Source organism: Phyllobates terribilis, unplaced genomic scaffold (genome assembly GCF_046119375.1).
Source record: "Phyllobates terribilis strain yellow unplaced genomic scaffold, ASM4611937v1 Scaffold_9__5_contigs__length_417890890, whole genome shotgun sequence".
NCBI lineage: Eukaryota > Metazoa > Chordata > Amphibia > Anura > Dendrobatidae > Phyllobates > Phyllobates terribilis.
The window spans coordinates 330,098,027-330,114,547 of record NW_027362769.1 but is presented as its reverse complement, the minus strand read 5'-3'; the positions used below and the strand labels follow the sequence as shown (position 1 = coordinate 330,114,547).

Genomic DNA, 16,521 nt, shown 5'->3' with positions numbered 1-16,521 from the left:
GAACCTGTCATGTTTAAAATAGTCGCTGATCTGCAGGTAGGATGCTATGTAGGAGGAAGAGATGATCAGATTGATTAACATTTTCGTGGGAAAAAAATAATAGAGTACTTGTGTTTTATTCTTTGTTTGTATGGATATGAGTCCAGTGGGCGGTCCTATGTCAATAATTGACAGTCCTCCTTGTGTGTGCATGCAGAGATGTCACGGGTGTGTCAGGTGTAATAGACAGTCGCTCTGGATCTGGCTGTAGAAGGTCACTGCGCTTGGCATTGGAAACACCTTCTTAATCCTTCTTCCTGTAAGACCCAGCGGCGATCTCCCTCCTGCTGCTGATTGACACACCCTTCCATGGGAGTTAAAAACCCTCAGCTTGATTCAGGCTATCACTGGTGATACTTCTATGTTTTGTGCATGCTTAGAGCACTAGCTGTTGGCTGGCTTCTTCTCTGGTGCCCTTGGAGGAGAGTTGGCATTAATCCTCTGGTGTCCACTCAAGCTAAGTTAATCCCCTTTGTTTGTCTACTTTGTTGTCTTTAGTTTGTAGGGGGGTCTAACCAGTGCTCACGCCTCCCTCTCCCTATCTAGGGCCAAGCTCTAGAGATATACAGGGTTTAGGGTCCTGTTCGGCGATTGGTGTGGAACCAATATAGGGGCGGTAGGGTAGGCAGGGTGTTATTAAATCTGCCTAGGGGTCTCCACTCCCCCTTTCCCTAGTGTTTGGGCTTCCTCCCCCTCTTCCCTTCGTGTTGCACTTAGTTTTTCCCACACCTTGCATGACAAGAGATAGCTGTTAATTACTAGTAGGACCGCCCACTGGACTCCTTAACATACAAACAGCAAAATACAAGTTATACTAAATCTTTTCCAACAAACCTATATACAGTATCATTCTGCTCAGTTTCTCCATCTCTATACTGATCGGTCTGCATGTACCTGCACGTGACAGGTTCCCTTTAAGTACCTGTATCTTATCTCACAAGCATCAAGGATTTCAAGTGCATTCTCACAATACGCTTAATGTTGTTTGTTCGCATGATGGGACATGTTGTATTATATGAAAGCTCCATTGACCTTTTTCCATATGCACTCATCTCGCCCCGCTATACATGAATAGCAGATCTGCATTCATCTCCTGGAAGCATGCCAGCTATCAAACACTAGAACATTATCCTCAAATAGAGTACTAAGCTGCAATATATACTAAAAAATTTATTTTCTTGTTTATATGTTATAAATAGTGAAGGAGAACAAAATGAATTATTAGCAGGCAAGCAAAAATACGTCTCCGTATCAAACTCTACAAAAGCTGCCTTGTATCGGCCACAGCCGAGATCACCGACCTCGAACTCTACCAGGGCCGCGCTCAGGTTCTTGTCCAGCTCATTTAGTTTTTCAACATTATTCTTCATTTCGTCCATGGTCATCGTCTCACGCTTCTTAAAAGTCTCAATTTCAGACTTGTAGCCTTTGAGCAGTTTATCAAAATCAGTGCGCCTAAAGAGAAAAGGTATGGAGTGTCAATAAATTGCATGGTTTTCTTATGGAATACAAAGAGACTTTAAAAAAAAATGGACCACGGGATAAAAAAAAATGCAAGGAAACAACATCCAGTGTGAATGAGATTTTGGAAATATTCATTTTGCTGTTGCTGTAAAACGCTGTTTTTTTTTTTCAGCATGAAGAACACTGAAAATATGTAAATAGCCTCTTCAGAGAGGAAGAGCACTTGAACTCTAGTGCCACCTATTGAGGGTAGCCATACTAAAAGTCAATATCAACCCTTTAACTAGCCCTGCCGCAAGACTTAGGATAAAAAGCCAAACCAAACACATTTTCAGATACATGTTTTGGGGTGTTTGCTCCTCATCAGTGATAGGCATGAGATCTGATTTGGTTGGGTGAGAAGCCTCTAACAGGAGGTCTAAGGGAAAACATTTCTCTTTGTGGAGAGTGCCAAGCCAGTGTCAGGAGACTTATAGGCCATGCGTTGCTCCCCTGAGAATTTAAATATGCAAATTGCTTGTCAAGTGTTTGCGTTCAAACCCTTGAGCCTGTGCTTTGTGGTCGGCTTCTCTGTCAACTGAGCCACAACAGATACACCTTTTCTCAGAGTGTTTAGTTTCTGTGTTTTTAGGGTAACAGGTGTTTTCATTTACTCATTTGTCTGCCCTATCACCTTTTGGGTGCGGCTTTATATACTTTCCCCCTGCTGGTATTTCCTGCTGGTGATAGTCTCACTTGAATGTCCAGCCAAACTGCTGTAGTTTAAGCCATTCAGTGAAAGACCAGCTGGGGTTTTTCTCTCTGATGTTTATGCTCTTTACCCTGCACCTATCTTCTGTTTCTTTTTAGGAAGTAGGCGGCATATTCTCTAACAGTACGTACTTTGTTCTTTATTTTGTGGTTTGTTTTACCCATTCTGGGATCCCTTCTGTTTCAGCACACTTTCCCTTCTGTAGGTAATTTGCACTCTGCTCTGCCTTCCGGTTCTTTAAGAGGAAGGTTAAGCACTCGATGGCTTTTCAGGCAGCATAGGTCTGAGTTTCCATCATCTAGTCTGTGGTTAGGGCTATCTCAACTCACGCAGGAACCACTAGGGATTTTGGGGTCAGGATATGTAGTCTGTACAGGAACCGGCAGGGTCAGTTGCAGTTTTTAGTGTGTTACCTATTTTCCCAAGTGAGTTGCTGTATTATCATAATATTGCTACTTCCAATAGGTAGCACAAGGGGCGGACACAGACAGAAGAGGGCCCCTGTGCAAGAACAATATATGGGCCTTTTGCAGTCCAATAGCTCATCATAACGTATGATTCCACTTGTTCTAGAAGTGATATTGCGCCTCCTTACCTTTTGGACCCCTTCACAGGTTGCACCAAAGGTAAGTCTGCCACGGAGAGGCTATAAGACTGTGTATGATAACCTCTATGGCAGATGGACTGAGGCTGCATAGTCCTTGCCCTTGCTATGTCAACATTTTTTATAGCACAATAATGCGATGACATCAGTCGTCCACCATATTAAACAGGGTGGTTAGTCCTGGTGTGTTTTGGATAAATACAGATTGCAGATATCACTGTTAAAAGGAAGCCTGCCATCTGATTCATGCACCCCAAACCACAGGCAGCAACAATCAGAGTTTGTCTGAAACGCTCCGGTGTTTCGGAGAGCGTATACCTTGGAGATTCGAAGAGGCCGGAGGTGGAGACAGACTAGTCTCATCTCCAGCTATGGTCCCTGGCTGGATTCTCTCTGCTCCGCTCTGGTTGATTGACAGGTCTCTCCTATATGTGTATGAAGCACCCTGAGGATTCGGCTGCTACAGGGGTATTGCACCTCAACCCAGAGGTGTGATATTCCACTCCCGGGTAAGGATGGAGTGTGGAACTGAGCTCAGAAGGCTGCATGCACTACACACATCCCATTTCCGGAGGGCAGACCAACGGTACTCCCACTTAGAAATGTGCAGGTACGACCGAGTCTGTCCTTGGCTGGAGTGGGAGGGGGGTGGTACATCCCAGTAGTGTAGGGGCAGATAGGGGGAGCAGCCTGGGTAAGGTTAGGAGCTCATTGGGTGCTGGTCACCTGAGCTCACACATAGAGGGAGTATAAAAGGTGGGCACCATCTAAGATCAGGGTCAGTCAGCCACGGTCAGTCTGTGAGAAGTCAGCCTTTTGCAGAGCAGTGGAAGAAAGCAGAGGAGCAGAGCAGCCCCAGGCCCAGAGTGAGAGAGGAGAGAACGAAAGACCCAGAGGGGGAGAAAGAAGGAACTCTGAGAGCCCAAATACAACCACAGGGTGAAGAGTTGGCAACAGGGTACCGGATCCCAAACTGGTGGGGGCTACAGCATACCTCAGCCAGAGACCGGAGGCCGTGGGCAGCATCTGCCACGGCCACCCACCAAATCCACCCGGAAGGCAGACCACGCATAGGGTCAGGGAACCCAGAGGCAAGGGTTCGCCAACAAGAGGCCCGAGGGAGCCGGACATAGGTGGATCCCTGGTGGGGAAGGCCAGAGACGAGGACAGGACAGAAAGGGAGCTCAGAAACACGCTCCAGAACTACTTGGGGGTTGGCCGAGTCCAGGACCTGGTGGACGCAGCGCGGCTCGGGTGGTCACTCAAGGCCGGAGTGACCGGTACAAGAACAGCAGTAAGTAAAGAACCCTGAACTGCACAACCCGACTCTGACTCTCATTACCATCTTCCCTGCACTTCCACAACCACCATCCTCTGCACCTGACCCCCTGAGGCTATACCCCTCCCATTGGGGGTTATACCACCTAAGCTGCACTCACATCATCAGCCTCAGTGGACCCTGCTGCAGCGGCGGCCGTAGTGACCGCAATTCAACGGGTGGCGTAGTCGACATAAAGAACTTTAGTAACATCAGTAAGGACTGCCACACACTGAGCTTGACACCCTGGGCACGGACCGGGTCACAGCCACTCGGAGACTACAACCCCCATCTGATCCGGCTCCGGGTATCCCCAACAACACTGGCCCAGGGGGCGCGTCATGTACATCAAGAGAGACCTGTCAATCACCTCTAGCAGCGCGGGGAGAAGACAGCCAGGGGCTGGACTATTCTCGCCATTGCCTATGGTCCACGGCCGAATCCTCAAGCTATACTTTCTCTGAACTGTCAGAACCTTTCAGAGAAAAACACACCAGGCTGCAAAAATGAAGCCAGGCTCTGATTCATGCTTCAAGTGGTTCGTGTAGCAGAAATTAGCTGTCAGGTTCCCTTTTTGCTCCAAAAAAAGTTGCAAAAACAGTTGAAGACAAAAATTAGGAACAATTTTTTGCACCAAATTCATGAACCGCGTGTGGCATCTCGATGAATTTGGCGCAAAAGAACATCAGTGAATACCAGAAGACCCAAAAAAATCGCAAAATGATGCATCAGGCCCTCGCTGTGCTACAAAAATACACAACTACGAACACTGTCACCGCAGAGCGCGACATCAGTGTGAACTCCATCATATATGTATAGTTACATTTTGTCTTCTCTCCTACTCCCCTTCTGTACATTTTTAATGGTATGAGGTTAAATTACATGTCATAACTAGTGTTGAGCGATACCTTCCGATATCAGGAAATATCGTATCGGATTGGATCGGACTGATACCCAAAAAGTATCGGATATCGCCGATTCCGATACCGGAAACCAATGCAAGTCAATGGGACACAAATATCGGAGTGAAAATAAACCCTTTCTTTCCTTGTAGGTTAATTCTACATGAAGGAAAACAACTAAGAATAATGTAGAATGTATTACGCGAAAAGCCGGCAATTCATCAGCGGCATACACCGGTACCCGACAAATTACAACAGAAAGAATAGAGATAGATAGAAACATGTCAGTCACATATATATGAAGTACAGTGATAGTGTTGATTACTGTACTTGTCATTTAGTGTAAAGGATTTATTTTAAAAAAAATTGGCGTGGTGTTCCCCGTAATTTTAGGCTCTAGCGGAGGTTAAGCAGACAGCTGGGGCAGATGTTTGAAGCCTGGGAAGGGGGTAATACCCACGGAGCTTCCCAGGCTACTAATATCAGCCCCCAGCTGAATACCTACCCTTTACTAGCTATTAAAATGGGGGACCCCCCAAAAAAATGACGTGGGGTCCCCCCTAATTTAACAGCTAGCAAAGGCTAGGCAGACAGCTGGGGGCTGATATTAATAGCCCAGGAAGGGTGCCATGAATATTGGCCCCCTCCCAGGCTAGAAACACCAGCCGTCAGCCGCCCCAGAAATGGCGCATCCATAGGATGAGACAATTCTGGCACTTAGCCTCGCTCTTCCCACTGCCCTGTAGCGGTGGCAGTGGGGTAATAGGGCTGGGGTTAATGTCAGCTTATAATGCCAGCTGACATCAAGCCCAGGTTAGTAATGGAGAGGAGTCTATAAGACACCCCCATTACTAACCCCATAGTCAAAGTTAAAAAAAACACAACACCCAGAAAAAAGTCCTTTAATTGAAATAAACACACAATTCTTTATTGTTCTAAATTAAACCATACTTACCGTCACGCCCATTCCAGCTGAAGCCAACGATCTCCTGCAATAAAAGAAAAATAATAAACATCATCCTTACCTTTCCATGGTTCCCACGACAGCTTCAGCTCTGCTACATCGAGATGACAGGCTGGACCGCAGCAGAACGCTGCCATCCAGCCTGTCATCCTGCAGACACTGAGAAGCGCAGGCATGCTTGCGCTCCTCAGTGTCTCTCTGTGACGGCATCCAGATGAGCCGAGTTCATGTCCAATGAACTCGGCTCACCTCATGCACGTCACTGACAGCGTGGGAAAATTCTCCTGCACTCAGCGCTTCAGCGCGAGAATTTTCCCACGCTGTCAGTGACGTGCATGAGGTGAGCTGAGTTCACTGGACATGAACTCGGCTCATCTGGATGCCGTCACAGAGAGACACTGAGGAGCGCAAGCATGCCTGCGCTTCTCAGTGTCTGCAGGATGACAGGCTGGATGGCAGCATTCTGCTGCGGTCCAGCCTGTCATGTGAATGTAGCAGAGCTGGAGCCGTCCTGGGAACCATCGAAAGGTAAGGATGATGTTGGTTTATTATTTTACTTTTATTGCAGGAGATCGCTGGCTTCAGCTGGAATGAGCGTGATGGTAAGTATGGTTTAATTTAGAACAATAAAGAATTGTGTGTTTATTTCAATTAAAGGACTTTATTCTGGGTGTTGTGGTTTTTTTAAATACTTTACTAGAAATTCATGGCGGTCATGTCTAATATTGGCATGACCCCATGAATTTCGGGCTTAGGGCCAGCTGATAAAGCCAAGCTGGCCTTAACCCCTTTATTACCCAGTGAGCCACCGCACCAGGGCCCTGGATGAGTTGGGTACAGCGCCAGAAGATGGCGCTTCTATGAACGCGCCATTTTCCGGGGTGGCTGCGGACTGCAATTTGCAGCGGGTGGGGCCCAGAAAGCTTGGCTCTCCCTGCGCTGCGGATTCCAGCCCCCAGCTGCCTAGTTGTACCTGGCTGGACACAAAAACAGGGCGAAGCCCCACGTCAATTTTTTTTTAATTATTTCATGAAATAATTTAGAAAAAAAGGGCTTCCCTATATTGTTGTGTCCGGCCAGGTACAAATAGGCACCTGGGAGTTGGGGGCAGCCCGTTCCTGGATTCTGTACCTGGCTGGCATACAAAAATATGGCGAAGCCCACGTCAAAATTTTTGGGAAAAAATAATTAAAAAATAAATAATAATTTAGGGACTGCATCTTTATTAACCCCTCAAGTGTCATTTAGTGTTAAAATAAAGGATTTATTAAAAATAAAATTGGCGTGGGATCCCCCATAATTTTAGTCTCTAGCGGAGGTTAAGCAGACGGCTGGGGCAGATGTTTGAAGCCTGGCAAGGGGGTAATACCCACGGAGCTTCCCAGGCTACTAATATCATCCCCCAGCTGAATACCTATTCTTTACTAGCTATTAAAATGGGAGACCCCCCAAAAAAATGACGTGGGGTCCCCCCTATTTTAATAGCTAGCAAAGGCTAGGCAGACAGCTGGGGGCTGATATTAATAGCCCAGGAAGGGTGCCATGAATATTGGCCCCCTCCCAGGCTAGAAACACCAGCCGTCAGCCGCCCCAGAAATAGCGCATCCATAGGATGCGCCAATTCTGGCACTTAGCCTTGCTCTTCCACGCTGCCCTGGTGCGGTGGCAGGGGGTAATAGTGGTGGGGTTCATGTCAGCGCCAGCTGCCATGAAGCCCAGGTTAGTAATGATGGGCGTCTATAAGACACCCCCATTACTAACCTACAAAGTGTTAAAAATAAAAAACACACTACACCCAGAAAAAAATAATTTATTTGAAATAAAACACACCATTTTATTTAATTCTTAGTTTACTAAAAAAAAAATAGTTACCTGTCCACGTTCCTGCGCTGATCTCCCATGCACAGCTGTCACATCTGGAGATGTGACAGCTGTCATTGCTGCTGTAAGCTCACACTGCCGGGAACACGTCCGCTCCCGGCAGCGGGAGCCACTGACTGAGGTCACCGGAGTGCATTCAGTCAGAGCAGCTCCGGAGACCTCCTTTACGGCACTGCTGTACCGTGGGAATTGCTTTACGGCCCCGTCATTCTAGCGGCGGCAGCGGTTTAGAGCGGTCACATTCTATGTGGCTGCTCTAAACTGGAGATCTTCGTGGGACACTCGTGGACTACTACGGAGGGGTAAGGATAAGGTTGTGGTTTATTATTTTATATTTTATTACAGGAGATCGATGGCTTCGGGGAATTAGGTGTGTAGGTGAGTATAGGTGTATTTTTTTATTTTTTACTTTATTTTAGGTGGCGATCGGCGGGGACAGGTAATGTATAAACTAATTTATTTTAGGTAACTACTGGCCACCAATGAAATGTATTTAAAATTTATTGGGGACCAACAACCCCCAAAAAAAATATGGGGGCTTAAATAAAACATGTATAGGGGTAAAAATAGAAAACTATGGGGGACAAAATAACATATGGGCCAGTTTAAAGGGCAATTTAAATAGCAGGATCAGGCTGATGGGAACTACTGCTCCCATCAAGCTGATCCTGCTGGCACGAGTGGACGGGGGACAGACATAGGCCGATGGGAGTAGTAGTGTCACATCGGCCTATGTCTGCCTGCACGCACACACCCGCGCACACCCCGCGCACACACACCGCACAGACACCCACACACACCAATCATGACCGGTCTGATGGTCTGGGAGGTGAGGCTGACCTGTGCGGCCGTGGGAAACTTCATGTGAGTTCATGCAATGCAGTGAAGCATGAACTCACATGAACCCTCTGAGGGCACCGCAGCGACTTCAAATGAACAGCTGATCGGCATCACCTGATACCTCAGCTGTTCATTTGAAATAACCGGCGGGAAAGCGCAGCACAGAACGGCTCCTTCGCTCCCTGCTCCTTGGTGCTGTGCTCCCCGCCCGGTCCTAACTTACGATCGGGATGGGAGGTGGCGAGGGGAGCGGAGGATCGGGGTGGGAGGCTGCGGTGAAGCAGTATGGGGCTGTGTGATTGTTTAAAAGCCGGCGGCTTTTTACCGCCAGCCGGCTTTTGAACAATCAGGAGAATTCTCTCACGCTGAGATGGCATTCTGATGACAGGCTGGATCGCAGCCGAGCGCTGCCATCCAGCTTGTCATCCTTCAGAGACACTGCAGAGCGCAGGCATTATGGGAACTTCCGATTCCGGTATTCGATATTGTAAAAGTATCGGAATTAAGTATCGGAATTCCGATACTGCGAATATCGGCCGATACCAGATATTTCAGTATCGGAATGTTCAACATTAGTCATAACTGTATAAGAATTCATGGAAAAATAGGTCTTTACAGGCTTATGAAATGATCAATTAGCCATACGGTTAGTGGCTTTATTGGTTAATAAAGATCAGTAATGCATCAAGGATTTCTGATTATCCACCTGTAAAGAGGCTCTACAGAAGAGCTGGATCCATAGACGGCTAGGCAATGTCACGCTCCTATTACCAGACATTAAGCTATATTTCTATCAAATTATTTTGTTGTTATATCCTGTGTTACATTTAAAGGGAACCTGTCAGAAGGATTTTACCATTGGAATAAGTGGTTTCGCTGTATAGGATTATAGGACAATAAAAATGATGCTGGTTTTGTAGTAATCTGATGTGCCAGCGCTGAGAAATAAAACTGTGAAGCCACATACAAGGTAGAGCATGTTGAGGCACTCGGTGTAGATCCACATGCCTTAAAGGGGTTGTCGGGCCTCAGGCTACAGGCCTGGCCTGCAGTCACTCTATATGACTGCAGGCTTGTGAATCCTCACATTGATCGCACTGTGTGTTTTGAGGATTCTCCGTTGCCAGCGATATGCGATATGTATTATTACAGCCACAGGCCAACTAGACGTGTCCGGCCTTGCTCAATACACTTGCATTGGGAAAGGTCATGTCCATCTAGTTGGCACATGACAGCATGTATGCAAATCACATATTTGCTGTCAAATGCCCCCCACTCCTGGCGCAGGTGAAGATTCACAAATCAGCCATCACATAGAGTGACTGGAGACTTGTAGCCTAAGGTTGGACAACCCCTTTAATGTTCTTCCAGGCTAGTTTGCATGTGGCTGATGTACTTACTTTATAAATCTATGACAGAATGGCCATATAATCCGCTATAAAGTTTTTTCTGTGAGATTAAAATGTGCACTAGGCTGGGTTCAGATGATCATATGAAAACCAGTCCGATTTATCATCCATACAAAATTTACGATTCTTCCATATTCCATACATATGACATCTGTGTGTCATCCACATGTCCATTTTTTTTACATCCATTTATAAGCATAAGCAATTAAAGGGGTTGTCCACTACTCGGACAACGCCTTCTCAATCTGATGATGTTTGATACGTCCGAAGGGACAGTGCTGAATGGGCGCAGGACTTAAGTGACATAACAACCTCACGTGAGCCCCAGGAACGCGAGTGCCGACAACACCAGAACGGCGCCAGCACGTAAGGTGAGTATACGTGTTTAAAAGGGGCACAGTCGCCATATAGAGGCTTCATAGCTCTCTTATTTTGCCCATGCATAACTGCTATGTAAAGTCAATAATACTCCCATATAGTGTTCACATATCACCATCTAGTTGAGTGAAGCAGGAGACTGCGATCTCTGTTCGATCTCTGTTCAGCTGTCAGCTTTGCTACATGACTGTTTGTGGACCTACAAGCTCAGAACTCAGCAGATGCTCTACGTGAAGCATGTGTTTTGATTCTCACCTTCGCCCAACAACTTATTCAGTGTTTTTAAGTCTCCTCTCCATTGCTCTCTAAAGGTATGTTCACATGGAGCTTTTTGGCACCAGTTCTGCACTAAAATCTACTGTGAAAAAAACTCTTAAAGGGAATCTGTCACCAGGTTTTGCCACCTCATCTGAGAGCAGCATAATGTAGGGAATGAGACCCTGATTCCAGCGATGTATCACTTAGTTTACTGGGTGCAGCAGCTGTGATACAATCAGAGTTTTTAGATGTAGAATTTAAAAGAGCTCAGAAAGCTAACCCCACCCACACCAGGTTCTCTGTGTACAATTGTGTATTGACAGTAAGCTGCTAATCAGCGCTGGGGGTGGAGTTGGACCAGGTCTCACATGGACACCAGTCTGGGTGGTGATAATCTCCTGCTGATAAAACACTCATTGTATCGAAACAACAGCACACAGCCTAATAAGTGATACATCACTGAAATCAGCGTCTCAGCCCCTACCTCATGCTGCCTTCAGATCACATAGCAAAAACCTGCTGACAGATTCCCTTTAAGATCCTCTTAATAGTCTTATTTCAAAGAGGATATGTGCCTACAAGACTTTTTAGCTGTATCTAATCATAGATATCACTGCCTGCGCTGCCATGTCAGTGTACGTAGTGGGACTGACATGGCAGTGCTGGCTGTGATTTCCGTGATTAGATGAAGCTAAAGAGTCTTGTTACAGATATATTATATGCAGTAAAATACATGACCATGGAAACATAATACAGAAACAGCTGCATCAACCTGGTGCCCATAGGGCTGCATCCGAGCTGTATACACAAAACGGTAATATTCTTGAACTAAGACTGAATAACTCTTCTTTTTAATTTAGATTTATTGAAGCCAAACAAAGAAGAAAAATAAAATCGTCCGCCTCCTCCACAACTTTATCTCATTACTATAGTCTTACTTGACAAAGTACGGTGTACCGCTGTGCCTGGTTTACAGCCGACACGTTCGTAACGGTATATTCTCGTCTCCTTTTCTACTCCGCCAACCGTACCATATTAATCACGAGACCCCTAGGGTTCACAAATACAGGTACAGAGTAGAAAAAAAATAGAAAAGTAATTGATGCAATCCTTTTTTTTGGACAAATACCAAGGTTTTTGCTTTCAATTACTTGTCGGTACTATCGCACAGTTATTCAACCGGTAAAAATAATACAATCCCTTAGATTGCTGGCAGGAAGGCTTCAGAGTTACAGACACTGAAGAGGCGTCTATTCACAATGGGATTCCTTGACATATCAATGTTAACAAGTGTGGTATATTAGAGTTAGAGAAACATTCTGTGGCTTGTCATCCTCCCTACCCCATCCGGCCTATTTTATCATCAATACTCCTACAAGAATTGTATCATAGAGTGAAAGATATCGGAAAATCCATATAATCCCCTGGTCTTATTCTCATGGATTTACTTATAATCAGTCCTTTATACAGCCAGGCTATATTCTGCAGGGATTTATATATAAGAACATAATTAAATATTCTGAACTGTTTGAAATTGAGTCCCTGAGTAAAATATATCTACTGTCAGTCATTAATAGAGTGCAATATATGCCCCCCGACCTTGGTCCTACGCAAGATAATTTCCCAATCTCAAGCACTGAAGATGCAACCAATTCTATACTATGTTACTTGACCCAATCACGTTTTTGGCAAAGAAATGTCATTAGAAGAGTCAACCCACGTCTGCAAAGACTAAAATGTACACTACTTCTGATTCTTTTTCATTGAAAGCATAGGGTTGGGGCTCATAGGAAATATTACAGGGGTTGTCCACTACATGTGAACCCCTTCTTAAATACTACTGTCCCCTGAGTAAATAAAAAAAAACATATACTCACCTCCCAGACTGGCACCGTTCCAGCAATGTCGTCATTGCAGCGGCCATTAATGGGTTTCAGCGCTCACAGCTCTCCTAGACATCCCAGTTAGCGATGGGTCGTTGGCGTCCATTCTTCAGTGAATGATGGGGGCTGGCACCTCATTGGGGGTTGCTGAATGGCTCTCGTGAATGTAAAATGACAATATTTGGCTGCTGATGTAACTGGATGCCTATGTGGGGTTTCAACTGCATCGAACTGGGGTGAATTTCCATAAATATGTGTTCACTGTACGATCCCTTTATGGGATCCAAAAGAGACGGCTCTTTTTGATGAGTGGAGCCAAATGATCCAGATTACCAAAAGAGCCAGACTGCTCATCACTAGTCAGAGTTTTGTCAGAGGGAAGTGTGAGAAAAGCAGACCATTAGTGGCCTCTGACTTGGTGCAACAATTATGAAATAATATCCCAAGAGCGCCGAGAGACCCAGCGTCAACATTGTTGGAATTATGCCAATAAGGGAGGTGAGTATAAATCTGACGGACAAGCCGTGAGGCTGGGTAGTCAAGACGTCCGAGATCAAAAGTCAGTAGGGTACGTCATAGACAGAGGGGTGAGACAAAGGCGAAGTCAGGTCACAGTCCGAGATCAGAGCTCCAAGAAGGTAGCAGATCACAACAAAAGGGCTAGGCAAACGGATGGTCAAGGCAAATCCAAGGTTGAGCAGCAAAGATCAGAATACAAGACTAGGAGCACAGAACAAACACACCTCTTGAGCAAAGCTACAATTAGCAGCAATCTAAGGCAAAGAGCAGGCTAAAAAGCCAGGTAATTACTCCAAACAGGAGACAAATGGATGAAGCCCCGACACACCCTGGTCCTGATTGGAGGACTAAATTGTAACTCAATACACTGACAGCTCAGCACGCCCCAGCATCCAATTGGATGACTGAGCTGTCAATCACCATACTGACAACTCAGCACGTCCCTGTCCTAGATTGGACGGTAGGATTGTCATTCACTGTGTCCAGACACTCAGATAGGAGGAATCGTGACAATAAGGTTTTTTCTTTTATTTTACCTGGGAGAGTACAGCATTTAAGAAGTAGTAGGCAACCCTTTTAAAATGGGCTCCCCATTTTGGTCTTGAGTTTTTCCAGCCAGGACAGAAGAGCCTGGTCTTTGTTTCCTTCCTCACTCCATCCGGGACAATTTCCTATCTCCTTGCTAACTTACAAAGTTGTTCCTCTGGGAGAGAAGTCCTGTAAGAGTTCTTACTTCCCAGTGGTAAAGAGGATGGGACAACCTCATGTGAAAGTAGAGCATTAAAAGACTAAATACTCCTACTTCTATGTGCATATTTCCCATTCCATTTACTGCAAATGGCAGGAATCAGGATGTGGTAGTCTGTCACCTTTCTTATTGTAACCAACTACTTTGACCTACTAACTTGACTAACATTAATTTTTACATTTTCTCTATAATTAACATATACAACAATACTTTCTATGCTTACGGCAAATTGGCCAAATGTAGGGAAGTAGAGCTACTTCTGTCTAGCTTCTTCTCTAGTGCACTCCCGTGCAGTACATACAGGTTAACAAAAGTTGAAATCTTATTTTATAGTATTGTGGGAAAAGACACATTTTTTCAAAGACCCTGGATCAAAAGACGTTCTGGAGACATTGTGAAATATGGCCAACTGAACCTGACCTAATATTGTTAAAAAACTGCAAATCGTAAAGTTTATTTTTCATGTGCCAAAACATACAACTGTAAAGTTCCTCTACAGTCTCCATTGTCTCTTCTAGAATCAATAGCTGCATATAGGTGACAATCATGGAAGAAATAGGGACCCCTGGGAATTCACATCAGTATCAGATCGTACCCGGCCATATTGATTTTTTTTTAATTTCTCTATTAGGACCTCAATTCTCTTTGTACACTGTACATTTTAATACTAACACATATTTTCAGTTATATACATTTAACAAAAGCATTTCACCTTCTTTTTGTAACTTATTTCACCAGCAACACATTTCATTGGGTAGAGTCTATAAGAAATGGTCCGAGTCATAGAGTCAACCCAAACCTACATGGGGAAAGCGCAAGTACAAAAATGCATATTTTTGCTTTAACATGTAAAATTGCCAAAAATTTGGGCTGTGATGCAGCAAGTATACTTGGCCCAGGGTAAAACGTTAATTTCTAACTACACTTTAATCAATTTCATCATGTATTTTTTACTTTTGCATCAGTCCGAAGATGCAGACTGAGGGAGTCATGCATTAATTCAGCTACTAGTGAGGCCTAATTCAGGTTGGCTGCATCCAATATGTTACTAGGTGATTAATACAATAATGTTTCCACTCACCGACCCTACCATGTTAGTCAACAGAAGTGTGGGGGATGAACCCAGGGATCATAGAAAAAAAGATAATGAGGGCAAAATATTAGGAGGGGTGCATGTAAATCTTTTCTATATGGAAAATACCTCTGCAGAGAGGAAGAGGATTTGTGCCACCTATTGGAAGTAGCAATCCTAAAAGTCAATATCGACCCTTTAACAAGCCATATGACTTAGGCTAAAAACCAAACCAGAATCTCAATTTGCAGACACATGTTTCGGTGGGTTACCCCTCCAAAGTGCAAAGCATGAAATCTGATTTATCTGAATGAGAGGCCTCTGATTAAAGTCTAAGGGGTAACGTTTCTTCCTTAGGAGAGCGACATGCCTGACATGCCTGGGTTAGGAGACTTATAGGCCAAACAATGCTTTTCTGGGAATGGCCTATAAGTCTCCTTACCATGGCATGTCACTCTCCACAAGGAGAAACATTGATCTTTTCTATGGGGCACCAGAAAGACTAGAAGCTATGGGATGAAACTGAATGGGAGAAGATACAGATTAGATATTAGAAAAAACTTTATGACAGTGAGGGTGATCAATGAGTGGAACAGGCGGCCACGAGAGGTGGTGAGTTCTCCTTCAATGGAAGTCTTCACACAGAGGTTGTCCGAGATTATTTAGTGAATCCTGCATTAAGCAGGGGGTTGGACACGATGACCCTGGAGGTCCCTTCCAACTCTACCTTTCTATATTTCCATATTTCTCATCTCTATGTACTCCCCATGGCAGTAACAGAAGCCTTGTTTCTTACCTCCATTGCACCTTTGATTATGAAAATAAAGGTTTTGATAATTTGTACCTTTTCCGAAGTTCAGCTTCAGCTTGATCTCTCCTGGCCATTAAACGGTTGTTGTTGACTTCAAAGACTGTTTCTATCTGCTCCGGCCAATGGAATACTGTGCTGTTTAACTTCAAGTCATCATCTGCCAGAAATAAAGTAGTAATTACACATATATAAAATAATACTGTAAAAAAGAAAAAACAAAGAAACAAGATAAAATAAATCTGAACATAAGTTTCAAAAGAAATAAAAAAATATTACAGAACATTATTCCCTTCTCCCTCAGTCAAAGCATCAACAGCAAACTTAGGTTCTAGAGTCACGTATTGTCAAGGTGTTGAGGATATATTGATAAATCATGTTATAACTAGGTATATTCCCCATTTAAGAGTCAGGGGAATCAGGCTTAAAGCCTCTGTGGGAACCATCACAGCTGTCATTATTTGTTTCCTAAAAATAAGTAGTGAACTTCTTCTTCTTATTAATTATTGATCAGCTCTGCAAAGTTATGAATCTTTGTAATACTCTCCTATATCTTATATTACTTTTCACTCAAACTCTATGCTGAAAGTGTTGTTTTATCTACCTACTTCATGGTCTTTAAGAAGCTACTTTGAACAGCTGTTCTAGGAAGAATCCCATTCCCTACACAAAACATTATTTAC

General features: G+C 44.5%; 1 protein-coding gene across 2 annotated transcripts in view; it reads right to left on the bottom strand.

The window, feature by feature from the left end:
* DNAH3 (dynein axonemal heavy chain 3) overlaps positions 1-16,521 on the bottom strand; it is a 487,274-nt gene that overhangs the window by 308,941 nt on the left and 161,812 nt on the right. For both annotated transcript variants that reach the window (XM_073647962.1, XM_073647963.1), the window contains exons 15-16: positions 15,875-15,998; positions 1,341-1,494 (exon numbers count right to left, since the gene is read on the bottom strand). In XM_073647962.1, coding sequence (XP_073504063.1) covers positions 1,341-1,494; positions 15,875-15,998 — 278 coding nt within the window. The remainder of the gene's footprint in view (positions 1-1,340; positions 1,495-15,874; positions 15,999-16,521) is intronic.